Below are 13,932 nucleotides of genomic sequence, written 5' to 3'. Positions count from 1 at the left end.
TGGGGGTCAAAAGAGAAATGGAAAAGAAAAAATAAAAAAGTGAGGGTCCCAGTGTAGCCCTCCAGTCTTTATGTCTGCTTACATTCACATTCCACTGTTTCTACCTCAAGAAAAGAAAGGCTGCATGGATCTATAGGCCAGGACGGGCTCCACGGGTGTGTCCACTGCACCATCACACAGGCCCCTCACCCAGAAGCCTCCCATCCCCCAACCTGCTTTAACACTCTGCTCTCAGTGTCTTGAAATTCTTAATAATTTTTTAACATGGGGTCCCATGCTTTCGTTCTGCACTAGGCACAAGTTACATAGCTAATTCTGTACATCACCTATGGCTTGGCATACAGCTGGGGTTTAATAAATACTGACTCCCTTACTAAACGACTGGCATACACGTCCAGGCCACTTTCAATGTGCCTTATCAGCTCCATGGCAGCCTCACCTCTCCCCAGTGTTTAAAAATGTAACGTATCCACCGATCTCTCCCATGAGCAGGACCAAAGGCTGAGAGAAGACCAGCCTGGGGTTGGGCAGGGACGTGGGAAGAGAAAGCGGAGGGACGGCTGGACACGTCCCAGTGGTTACACTCTGGGCTGGCCACACGGTCCCTACAGCTATTTTCCAGGAGCACAGACCTGGGTCTCGGGGCTAAAACTCCAGGCTTTCTGGAGGAGGTGTGGAGCCATAGGTGAGGCCACGACAGGCGTGAAGCTCCCTGAAGGCCAGTCTGTGCAGGCCCCGCCTGGCCCCTGGACTCAGTCTACTGAGACATCCCTGCTGGCCCCACACGGCTGCAGCTGCTGGAGACACGGCGCCCGCAGCTCCTGTCTCAGCAGCTTCTGCTCGACGTGATGTCATGCTCCCTTCTCGCGGCTGGCCATCTGTACGGTTGGTGGGCGTCCAGGAAGATACACTCTCAGGCTCAGCCACAGCCCAGATGGAAAACAAAAGAAGAAACCACACTGGCAGCCCCAGGACTCGAGGACGCCGACCCGTGCAGCCTCCAGGTAGACCTTCGGTCCAAATTCCTCTGGGGGGAAGGGCCGCTCGTCCAGAGCAGCAGCTGCCTCGCACCCGGCTTCCCTGTGACGACGTCAGCCCATCAGCATCCCAGCCCAGGGAACCGCAGCTCGCAGCCTCTGATTTCTAAATGGTGCGTCTCAGTCCCGTGGGCTTCCAGCCCCAGCTCCATGGCTGCCACCCTGTCCTCGTAGGAGGTCTTCAGTGTAGCGTCTATGAGGACCCAGGAGACGGGCAGCACCATTAGTTCAGTCCAGCGGCCCCACGGAAGCGAGGGAGGCCAAGATTGCTTGGAAAGGAGAAAGACAACGCTGGCAGGGTGGAGGCCTCTACGTCCATTCTGTCTGCCGCTGAAGACACCTTGCCTTCCCAGGCCACCAGACATCTTCCTTGCCGGCACCCACAACCCGTCTGCAATCAGGACCACCCCCTCCAATGTGCTTAGTTAGAAAAGAACATTTTAAAAGATTTTTACTGTAGGGAAATAAGTTTTACGACAGTAAAACTTACCATCTTACCCATTTTTAAGTATACAGTTCTGCAGTGTCAGGGATATTCACATTGTTCTGCAACATCTCCAGAACTCTTGGAAGAGTGAAATTCTATACCCATTAAACACCTCCCTATTCCATGTTCCCTGCAGCTCCTGGCCACTACCATTTCTGTCTAAATGAATTTAACTTTTCTAGGTATGTCATATAAGTAGGATCACAAAGGATTTGTCCTCTTATGACTGACTTATTTCAGTCAGCAAAATATCCTCCAGGTTCATCTATGTGGTAACCAGTGTTAGAAGTTCCTTCCTTCTTAAGGCTGAATAATATTCCATTAGTTGGAATACAAACAGCAACAAACATCAGTCACCACACTTTGTTTATCCACTTCTCCACTGATGGACACTTGGGCTGCTCCCACACCTTACTTATCATTAGTAATGCTGTTATGAATATAGGTGTGTGAATATTTCTTCAGAACTCTGCTCTCAACGCTTTTAGAAGTGGAATCGCTGGATCATATGGCAGTTCTATTTTTAATTTTTTGAGGAACTGCCATACTGTTTTCCACAGTGGCCGCACCACTTTATATTCCCACCAACAGGGCACAAGAGTCCCAAGGCATCCACATCCTCACCAATGCTTGTTCTGCTGTCTGGTGTTTTATTTTAGTAATAGGCATCCTAATGTGTGTGAGGTGTAAAGAAGGACATTTTTATGCAAAATATTTCCAGTATGGTAAATAAGCTGTTGGGACATAGGAAAAAGAGAAAGGAGAAAGCTGAATGGGAAGCATTCTCAGGCTGAGGGTGCATTCAGTCTCTCTCTCATGGCGCTTTGTAAAAAGGCTAATCCAGAAGCTCTGTCAACACTAACTTTGGTAACATCTATTGCCTCTGATAAAAAGGCTACTTGTTCCCAAACCAAAGCCACTTGCAAGTATTTTCTCCCCCAGACAAGAAAGGAAACAGCAGGAAGGTGAATAACCAATATAGTAGAAATTCCCCTAGGTTATTTTTAACAAAACACCAGAATTTATACATTTCATATAGTATTTATACAAACCACTTTCAAAGTAATAAACCTGGAAGTTTAGCTGCATATTCCAAAGTTGATGTTATTTAGAGCTCCTTTCTAGAAAAAGTTTTTACTCCTCATCTAATTATCATTTGGAAAATCAATCACATTAATTTATAGTCACATAGAGACATGGTTCCCAAGGAACCATGCCTTCTCCCCAAATCAAACCCACTCTCAAAGACTGCAGCCATATACTCAGTATAATCCTCAGTGCTTTACCGAGCGCCTCCGAGGCTCCAAAAGTCATTTCAAAGAGCATGGAAGCCTCTAGTGAGTGTGGGGGCCAGAGTGGCTGGAAGAGATGGCATCCATGGGTTCCCATCATTGATGGGGTGGGCAAAAGCAGCTTAAAGCAAGTACAAGGTCATGCTCACCCCTTGTCTTTGGTGCCTGGTAGACCATCAGCCACACACAGGCAATTGGAATTTCTGAACAGACTTCCCAAGTGCCCCATTATACATTTAATCACATCCTGAAGAAGCAGCAAGTGTTCTCATAAGGGATCAGATCACATTTTAACCTTTAGGGTTCACAACTGATGAATCATCTACAAGTGTGATTAGGTATCTCTTCGGTGTCTGACAGTGGCCATGTGCATGTTCTAGGTTTTTTGAGGAGAAGGCTAGTGAGCTATAATACCTGGTAACTGGTGCCTGAGGCTGAGATCACAGAACGCATCTGGCTACCTTCAGGACATCATCAAGCCAGGGGCTTGTACGTGGCCCAAGGGATGCAAACCAAGAGCACTTCTGGGCTCAAAACCAAAGTCTTAAACCAGATTTAACTCCTCTTAGAGGAGTAGGCTATCTTCATGCTAAATATACAATAAACTGTTCCCTTTCTCTGAACTTAAAGGAAAAAGAAAGCATATAATTTTGAAAGTAGTTTCTTTAAAAAAAAAATCTTAAAACCAAGGTTGATATATTCATTCAAAAAGTAAAACACTGTATTTTAACCTAATAGGTTAAATTGTCATGAACCATTTCCACATATTTTCTGAAAGGGGATTTTCGTGTGAACACATAATACATCTTATTTACACTACTGAGGTAAAACAATCAAGAAAAATCAGTTTTTCTAAGAGAGATTTGAGACATAGGAAAAAATCAAATAGCCACATCTATACCTACAGAGAGTTGAATTGTGTCCCCAAAAAGACACGTTCAAATCCTAACCCCCGGTCCCTGTGAATGGGAGCTTATTCGGAAAGAAAGTCACTGCAGCTATAATCAAGTTAAGATGAGGCCACACTGCATTAGGCTGGGCTCCCATCCAGTGTCTGGTGTCCTTACAAGAAAAGGGAAATGTGGATACGGGGAGAGCATCACAGGACGGTGGGGGAGAGATGCATCCACAAGACCAGGGATGCCCAGGACTGCGGCAGCCTCCTCAAGTTAGGGAGGAGGAAGGGTCCTCCCTCCTGAGCCTCCAAGAGAGCAAGGCCCTGCCCACACCTTGACTTCAGATTCCTGGCCTCCAATACTGTGAGAAAATAAATTTCTGGTTTTTTGAAGCCACACACTTTGTGGTAGTTTGTTACTGCAGCCCTAGAAAACTAAAATAACATTGCAGCCGTCTATACAGAGAGATGCCTTTGATTACTACTGTCCAGCAGGGTCCCTGGCTTCCCTCTCAACCAGGAAGAGTGCATCCAGCTCTGCAGATGTGAAGCTCAGCTCCTGGCTTCAAATGGAGCCCCTCTGTGAGTTCCATTGCATCTCTGCCTGCTGCCGCATCCTGAGAGTGCCCACAGATGGGGCTGTGCACGGCACACACATTCACCTGCACGGACTTCCTGCTGCCTTGTGCCAGCTCAGGTGCTTTAGTCGTGTCCTGCTCTTTATGACCCCATGGACTGCAGCCCGCCAGACTCCTCTGTCCACGGGATTTTCCAGGCAAGAATTACTGGAGAGGGTTGCCATGCCCTCCTCCAGAGGATCTTCTTGACCCAGGGATCGAACCCATGTCTCCAACATCTCCTACACTGCAGGTCGATTTTTAACCCCTGAGCCACTGGGGAGCATGGACTTCCCTCAACAGGAAAACTGGGGTATCCACTCCCTCCAGTTAGGAAGCAGCCTCATACACAGGTGAGCTCTTTCCAGTGAGCATTATATTTGGTGTTGCGAAGAGGTAAATTTCAAGACAAATTTTCTTGAAGTTTTAAGAGTCTTGGGTAACAAGAATTTCAGTAGTTTTATATTCATAACAGCAATAACAATAATAATAGCTAGTACTTTCATCCTTACTTTGAGCCACTGTAAGAGTGTTTCCCATGCTCATTTAATCCTCACATCTCAGAGACAGGGCTATCATTTATCCACATCTTACTGATGAGGAATTCAAGGTTCAGACAAGTGGCCAAAGGTCTGATTTCCAAGCCTAACTTTCTCTCCAACAGGAAATGCCTTCCCTCGCAAGTCTGCAGCTCCAGGCTGAGTCCAGCTTTACCTGGTCACGAATACAGCAGCATCCACGGGGGGCGTGTCGTCCTTGCCTCCTGGAACCTGGTTGTTGCCGAGGTACCGTGCGCCTCCATACTCTTCATTCTGCCAGTGACAGAAGCTCTCCAGGGACCGCTCACCATGATGCCCAATGGACAACTTGGCCTAAAAGAAATCAGGGGGCAGTTACAGAAGCCACTTCCCAGGGAAGCCAGAGTTTATGCTCAGCCCACATCGCGGATATTAAGGAAGAGAGAGCTGCTCACAGGGCCATTACTCAATGTCACCTGCCCACAGTGCCGGTAGGCAGATGCAGAGACCCAGAGGGACGCTACCGGGGCCTTACCTATAAGTTAGGATGTAGATTATCTTACTAAAGGGAAGCTTTCTTTTTTTTAGCAAACTGAACAGCATACCCAACATTCTCATGTGCATTGCTTAACTCTTTAGGTAACACTTTCATAAGGAAATGCACTCAATCAAGACCAGAAAACGATGCTACAGGGCAAGCAAATTTGACCTGAAGTTTGGGTAGAGCTCCAAAAGGCTAGCTATGATCCCAAAGACCTCAACTCTGCACCCGGGAGACATGGGACAAAGGGCCACTGCTCAGGGTTCCCCGAGATGCTGAGATGACGTGCACGCCAGCAGCAGTGCCTGTCCTCCTCTCTCCAGGCATCCCCTGGTCCCTGGCCTAGGGCACACTGCTGCCATCTGCAAAGACAGGGAAAGAGGACAAAGGAAAACGCCTGGACTGCTCCCTAGCACTCGAAAGCCACTAAGGAGACTGAGGACCAGATACATTTTCTGTAACTGTGCTGATGGAGACTTACAGGACGTTGTCGTAGCAGGACAAGCTTGGTAACCTGAATGTTGACTTTAATTCCAAGGCTCTGATGCTGAAACATATTGTATACCTGTCAAGAGAGAAAAAAAGAAATGTAGAGAGATACAAATACAAAAATTAAAATAAAATAACAGTATCCTGAAACAAACAAAAGATACTAGATAAAAACTAAGGATATCTGAACAAACTATGGACTTGAGTTAATAATAATCAACAACATTGGCCCATTAGTTATAATAAACATATCATATTGATGTAAGATGTCAATAACAGGGGAAATTATGTATGGGAGTTCTATGTACTGTCAATTTTTTAAATAAATCTAAAACACAAAATATAAATGCATGAAATATGAATGCATTCATTTATAAATTAATGAAATATAAATTATATTCATTAAAAGTTACTTAAAAATTTTTTTAAAACTGTTCTTCCAGTACAAAAAAAATCTAAATATATGATTTGCAATCATAATATATGTATGAAATTCAAAATTTCAAAGTTCATAGATATTTATTGGAACAAAAAATACATATATGTAAGATATATAACCCAGACTTTATTCAAAAGGCCTTCTGAGACAAAAAAAAATTCCCATAAATATAAATTCCTCAAAAGAAACTTGCATAACAGGAAACTCTGGAATCACATACATGTGAGGGCATACAAGCACACATGGAAAGACCAACTGGAAATAGGCTGGTTGAAAAAAATGCATAGGATGGGTGGATTTGAAAAAAAAGAAATGGTGTCAGTTGGTTCTGGGGTTTCCTGCAGGAGGGTGAAGAGGATCTTCATGACGGGATGGGCAAAGTCCATGCCTGTGGCCTCTGCCACGCGCCAATCTGCATCATCTCTAACCCTCATCACAACCCATCACGGGTGGTGTCTCCACCAACCTCAATTCAATGAAGTAAAGCCACTCGCTCAAGACTATCAGTCAACTATGACCACAATCCAAATCCAGACTTGTCCAGCCATAAAAGCCACATTCCTTTCTACCCGAAGTCCTCATTCTAACCAAAGTTTGTCAGTGAGATATAGTAACAGAAACACCTGTGCCCCCTTAATTCTGCACCTCTTGTTGGCAGAACTTAGTTACAGGGGTCTCAACATCAAGAAATCACAGAATCCAAGGGGAAGAAGGATAGGACAAGTCAAGTAAGACAGAAGAATGAAAGTTGATGTAGACAGAAAAAAAACCCATTGGATTTGAGGACCCCCAGATCATGACAACCTCCTGAGCTCCTTCCCAGGAGAGAGCGGGATTCAGGGAGGCAGAGTGGAGGAGGTGACAAAGGCAGTAGTATCAGACATAGAGGGGAAAGGTAAGAGTCTTTCAAATGTTCCCTTTTCTTTTTAAATGGGGGAAATACTTTTGTTTCATTATGCCCTTTTCCCAATGTTCAGTTCAGTTCAGTTCAGTTCAGTCGCTCAGTCGTGTCCAACTCTTTGCGACCCCATCAATCGCAGCACGCCAGGCCTCCCTTTCCATCACCAACTCCCAGAGTTTACTCAAACTCATGTCCAAGGAGTCGGTGATGCCATCCAGCCATCTCATCCTCTGTCGTCCCCTTCTCCTCCTGCCCCCAATCCTTCCCAGCATCAGGGTCTTTTCCAACGAGTCAACTCTTCACATGAGGTGGCGAAAGTACTGGAGTTCCCATGTTATTAATATATAATTGCTTTAGGTTCAGGTATACAACATGATGCTGATGCTGGGAAAGACTGAGGGCAGGAGGAGAAGGGAACAACAGAGGATGAGATGGTTGGATGGCATCACCGACTCAATGGACATGGGTTTGTGCAAACTCCGGGAGGTGGTGAAGGACAGGGAAGCCTGACGTGCTGCAGTCCACGGAGTTGCAAAGAGTCGGACACGACTGAGCGACTGAATAACAATATAACATGATGATTATATATCCTATATACCACAGTATATATAATATAGTAAATATATACATATCTGAAAATGATTACCACAAAAAGTTTAGTTCATGTACCTCACCCCATACAGTTACAACTGTTTTTCTTGTGAAAGAACTTTTAAGACCTACTCTCTTAGCAACTCTCTGGACTTTCCTGGTGGATCAGATGGTAAAGAATCTGTCTGCAATATGGAAGACCCAGGTTCGATCCCTGGGTCAGAAAGATCCCCTGCAGAAAGGAATGGCAACTCACTTCAATATTCTTGCCTGGAGAATTCCATGGACAGAGGAGTCTGGCGGGCTATGGTCCATAGGGTCACAAAGAGTCAGACAAAACTGAGAGACTTTCATTCTTAGCAGCTTTCAAATATATGATACTATAGTACAGTTAACTATAATCACCATGCTGTACATTACATCCCCAGGACTTATTTATCTTACAACTAAAAGCTGTACCTTTGACCACCTCCACCCATATCCCTACTCTCAGCCTTTGGGAACCAACAATCTGTTCTCTGTATCTATAAGTTCAGTTTTTTGTTTTGTTTTTTTTTTTAGATTCCACTTATAAATGAGATCATACTGTATCTGTTTCTAACTTACTTCACTTGATTTTGAATATGCTACTTTTTTTCTGATAGACATAATCTAGAGGGAGAATTTTTCAGCAGGGGCATTAAAACTTTCTCTCCAGTACATCAGCAGCAGCATAAAGCAACGGCTGCTGCCAACAGCACGGCCACAGCTGATCCAGGCCTCGTGAAGCTGGACACACCACTGGGCAGAGAAGCAGCAGAAACCAGGCACGCAGGGTTCAAGCATCTGTGCGACAAAGGAATTAGCTGCGTCAGGGCTTGGATTTTTCTCTTTGAAAACTATTATGAAAGCAAAACAATCTTTGTGTAATTTAATATTCTTTCCCACAAGGAAAAAGACAACATATTCAGTTCTTCTGTTCTCACTCCCTCCTTCCAAAACTTTCTCTTTCCTTAAGAACAAAATTGCAGTCATTTTTTAAATTCTGGATCATCTGTAGGCCAATTCTGAAGTCATGCCTTAGCTACCTATCCCCAAACCTGGGTGAAGAAGGGAAAAGCACATAACTTTTTCCTTGTTTTGATATTCTGAGAACCACCCAATGGCTATAAACCAAATTTTTCCAGAAATATTCAGCCTTAGGATTGGGCCCAAACTGGAAAACCTCAATTCAAAACATGAAAACTGGGAAGAATAAAAACTTTAAATTATGAGGGAGAAAATTCAAGTCACACAGTTTCAAAGCGCAATCGAAACATTGCCTGTAATAGTAGCACTAGCCAAAGACATTAAAGAATACTGCAGGTTTAAAGGAACAACACAGGAAACCAGTTCTCAGGGTGTTCTGACACACCCCCTGAAAGCTGCATTAAGAATGGAGCCTGAATGGAATGATGCAGGTTTCAGCAAGGACAGAACCATAGGGACAAACTCCTCAGAATTGCTGGGTTTTTCCTCTCCACCTGAGGACAGCTCGGCACATTCCGTATAAGGCTCAGGTGCCGTCCTTGGGACAAATACACAAAAAAATACATGAGCTGGAGCGGGAGAAAAGCTTGATGCTCCAGGAGCTGAGATGGAGGGCGAGATGGGGACTTGTTTAATGAGCACCGAGTTTCAGTCTTGCCAGGTTACAAAGTTCTGAGGTTTGGTTGCCCAACAATGTGAATACACGTAACAATCCTGAACTGCACACTTAGTGACTAAAATGGTAAATTCAGCTATGCGCATTTTACCAAATTAAAGTTTTTCATTAGTTAACTTAAGGTAAGAAGCCTCATGCTCTAAAGATCTTCACTAGGAAGCCTGCAGGAAGCTACCCGCCTTGATGTGTAACCGGGAGGCCCACGTTCAGGAGAGCAGGTATGGGAACCTGATCACGGTCAAAGCGTCTTGTCCCGGGGGCACACCACGCTCCCACAAAGTCAGGCAGACATGCGCTTTCCCTCGGGGGCTGGGGCCAAGGCTGGCTGGCCAGCTGAAAATGCAGCGGCAGCCCCAGAACACAAAGCAGCAGGCCTCAGAGACGTGTAGCAAAGGCTGCCTGTCTTCCTCGCCCGTGTGGAAACGCACGCGCAGGAGAGCCGTGGAGGTGGCGGCCCCATGATGTTTAGGGAGACACATGGTCGGGGAGGGAATGGCCCAGCAACCACCTGGAGTCTGTCCCGCTCCAGCCGGCTGCGTCCTGGCGCGCTCAGAGCCCCGGCTGCATCTGCTGCATCAGCACCCTGGGAGCTGAGCCAGGGACCTGCGGCCAGCAGCGCAGCGACCTGGGAACACAGGGAGGAGCAGATAGGGACAGGTGATGGGGCACCTGTGGAAGGAGCTCATCCCAAGGCTGGGTGGGAGTGCTGTTTGCAACGCCAGGCCAGTGGGGTGTGCGGGGAGGGTGCTCACAAGAGCACTACCTACCAGCAGGACTCGGGGCCTTCCTAGGGACAGAGGGGACCCAGAGGGGACACACTCATCGCCGGCTGCACCATCCAGACCCCACCCTGGAGGGGGCTGTATTCTCTAGCAGTCCCGCTGACAGGGGTCCCTGAAGCAGCAGCAACATCCACTGGGCACATTCTGGAAACACATTCTGGAGCCCACCCCAGACCCAGTGGATCATCAGACAGCCTAGGGGGCAAGCTGTCTGCATCCACCAAGGCCCCCAGGATCCCTGGGCTGTGGGAACCAGTGAGCCCTCAAACACACCACCAGTCTCTGCTCACCAGAGAGAGGCTTGTTGTATGTTTCACATGGTAATTGAGTCAAATTGATGTCATTTTTCCTCCAAACAGAACTCGCCTGGAATGTCTCAGGTTTTCGTTCCACTCTGTGGTTGTTAAGGAAGCTAAAAACAACCAAAGCTCTGTCAAGTGGCCCCATTTTCCAGTTTGGCTGCCCAGAGCCAGGGCTTCGAGTGTCAGCACCACCTGTTTCCATCTGCAATTTGTTCTTTAAACTATTCCTGCCGCAGTGTCACCACCATCCCCAAGCAAAGGAAAGCAAGTCACGCACATAAAAAGGCACTACAGCACCTCTGGAAAATCAGCCAGATCTTCAGATCACTCAGGGCACGGGCTGCAGCTTGCTGACAGCTCAGAGATCCAGGACCAGGCCAAGTGTCTCTCTCGACACGTAACCGCACAGGTAAGTGTACTTGCAACGGGGAGAGGACTGCTGGAACACACAACCCAGAGGGACCCTATCTCCCTCTCAGCCAGGAGGGAGGGATCTTTGAAGACACCACGGAGCCCTGCAGCAGCTTCCCAGCTGACTCATAGCGAAGCTGAGTGCCGGGGCCCCACGCCCTGCCCTCCCGTCACCCACAGAAGCACCTCTCCCACTGCCTCCCGGATGCCAGGATGACCCTGCCGGCTGGCTCCTTATGTCAGGCTGATGCCTTCCCTTCTCAGCAGAGGGTCAGTCATCACAGAGGTGTCCTCAGCTGCCCTGGTCACTTGCTATCACCTGGGTCTTTGTGTAGCATTTTTTAAATTTGCACAAATTTCACTGAGCTGTCTGTTGGGGACTCTCTGTTGGTGCTACCACATGAGCTCCGTGAGGATGGGAAGTGCCGTGGTCCCTACTTGATTCCTAGAAAAGTCCCCAGCACATATTAGGTACCCAGTAAAAATATAACTGAATGGAATTACTGAGTGTATCTCATTTTATTTTTTTAGAGTGGCAAAATATACACAGGGTTTCTCAGGTGGTGCTGGTGGTAAAGAATCCACCTGCCAACGCAGGAGATGCAAGTGGGTTCAATCCCTGGGTCAGGGAGACTCCCTGGAGGAGGAAAGGACAACCCACTCTAGTATTCTTACCTGGAAAATTCCATAAGCAGAGGAGCCTGGCAGGCTACAGTCCATGGGGTCGCAAAAAAAAGTTGGACGTGACCGAGCAACTGAACGCACACACAGCACACACAAAATGCATATAACATAAAATTTACCATCTTAACCATTGTTAAGTACACAGTTCAGTGGCGTTAAATGTCCTGTCATTATTGTGCTACCATCACTACATCCATCTTCACAGCTTTTTTGTCTTCCCAAACTGAACCTCTGCACCTATGAAACAACTCATTCCCCTCTCCCCTTAGTCCTGGCAACCACCACCACTTTCCGTCTCTATAAATATGACTACACCAGGCACCTCTTATGAGTGGACTCATACAGAACCTGTCTTTTTGTGATTGGCTTATTTCCTTAACACAATGTAATCAAGGTTTACCTACATCATAGCACGTGTCAGAGTTTCTTTCCTTCTTAAATTTGAAAATATTCAGTTATGTATGTGTGCATATACATACACACACACGTTTTTGTTTATCCTTCAGTGGATATTTAGGTTTGTGAATTATTTATGAATAATGCTGTCATGAACAAATAAATATCTCTTAGAGATCCTGCTTTCATTTTGTGTATATACCCCAAAGCGTAACCACAGAATCATGTATCTTGTGAGTGAACCTCTTTTATGCTCTGGCCTGTGTAGAGTCTGGACACTTTGCTGGGATTTTAAAAATTTTTCTTTTTTGGCTAAGGATGCTGTTTTCATTGGGGAAAGCTCCCTCACTGGGTGAGCTCTGGATGAAGGAAGGAACCCTCTCTCTACTGCAGAAACCAAAACAGGTGAAAACTCACTCTGCCTGCCGCAGAAGCCTTGGCTGGGTACCAGCAGTGGAGAGATGGTCCCAGGACACACAGTGGCTCTAGGACCACAGCCACACTCGTGCAAGAGCTCAGCCTGCTCTCTCCTGCTTGCTGGCCTCCCTCCCTGCAGCCTCCTTCTGCTCACCTTCCCCCAATTCTGATGCTGATGACCCAGCCTCCCTTTTGATCCTGGGCTCCTCGGTACACACCTCCTAGCACAATTCCTCCCCTGCTTCAGTTAGCCCAGGTACAGTTCTTCTCAGCTCAGTTCAGTTGCTCAGCCATGTCCGACTCTTTGCAACCCCATGGACTGCAGCACGCCAGGCCTCCCTATTCATCACCAACTCCTGGAGTTTACTCAAATTCATGTCTTTTGAGTTGGTGATGCCATCCAACCATCTTATCCTCTGTCGTCCCCTTCTCCTCTTGCCTTCCATCTTTCCCAGCATCAGGGTCTTTTCCAATGAGTCAGCTCTTCGCATCAGGTGGCCAAAGTATTGAAGTTTCCGCTTCAGCATCAATCCTTCCAATGAATATTCAGGACTGATTTTCTTTAGGAGGGACTGGTTGGATCTCCTTGCAGCCCAAGGGACTCTCAAGAGTCTTCTCCAACACCACAGTCCAAAAGCATCAATTCTTTGGTGCACAGCTTTCTTTATGGTCCAACTCTCACATCCATACATGACTACTGGAAAAACCATAGCTTTGACTAGACTAGACAGACCTTTGTTGGCAAAGCAATGTCTCTGCTTTTTAATAAGCTATCTAGGTTGATTATAGCTTTCCTTCCAAGCAGCAAGCAGTTTCTTCTGCTTACAGTCAAAAGCCTTGGCTGAGCCATGCTCACTCCTCTCTGGGTCACAAAGCTTCTTTCTTCCCTGTTTTAAATGGGACCACTCTGCCTGATGCCAGGCTTGTTTCATTACCTCTTCTAGGCTTCACAAGTCCTCAAGAACAACCAAAGTGAGGTGGGAGGGGGGACCAGGATGGGCAATACGTGTAACTCTATGGCTGATTCATGTCAATATATGACAAAACCCACTGAAATGTTGTGAAGTAATTAGCCTCCAACTAATAAAAAAAAATTAAAAAAAAAAAAAGAACAACCAAAGTGGTTCTGTTCTCATCCTTTCTTCTGGTTCTCTATAGACTGACTCAACAGGACTCAGAAGTGAATTCATTTGTGGCAGCCGAGCATGCTCTCAGAACAGTTCTTGCCCACTGCACTTGTTTTATCAGCTTCATCTTGATACCTCCTCCCTGAAGGACAAGGTGTGAGCTGGGAAGAGAGATAGGGCTGAAAGGGACCACCCACAGAACAGAGTGGGAGGTGTAAATATGTCATTGTATTTATGTAGAAACACTTCCTGCCAGAGTTTAGGACACCACATCTGTGTGATATGCTTAGAATACAAAAGACTTTTCAGAAGTAAATTAATC

At 46.4% G+C, this 13,932-nt stretch overlaps 1 protein-coding gene across 2 annotated transcripts in view; it reads right to left on the bottom strand.

The window, feature by feature from the left end:
• The window catches only part of ADAMTS17 (ADAM metallopeptidase with thrombospondin type 1 motif 17), a 388,819-nt gene that overhangs the window by 294,579 nt on the left and 80,308 nt on the right, over positions 1-13,932 (bottom strand). For both annotated transcript variants that reach the window (XM_065906211.1, XM_065906212.1), the window contains exons 5-6: positions 5,869-5,952; positions 5,043-5,200 (exon numbers count right to left, since the gene is read on the bottom strand). In XM_065906211.1, coding sequence (XP_065762283.1) covers positions 5,043-5,200; positions 5,869-5,952 — 242 coding nt within the window. The remainder of the gene's footprint in view (positions 1-5,042; positions 5,201-5,868; positions 5,953-13,932) is intronic.

Source organism: Muntiacus reevesi, chromosome 15 (genome assembly GCF_963930625.1).
Source record: "Muntiacus reevesi chromosome 15, mMunRee1.1, whole genome shotgun sequence".
NCBI classification, from domain to species: domain Eukaryota; kingdom Metazoa; phylum Chordata; class Mammalia; order Artiodactyla; family Cervidae; genus Muntiacus; species Muntiacus reevesi.
This window is presented reverse-complemented; position numbering and strand designations above follow the sequence as displayed.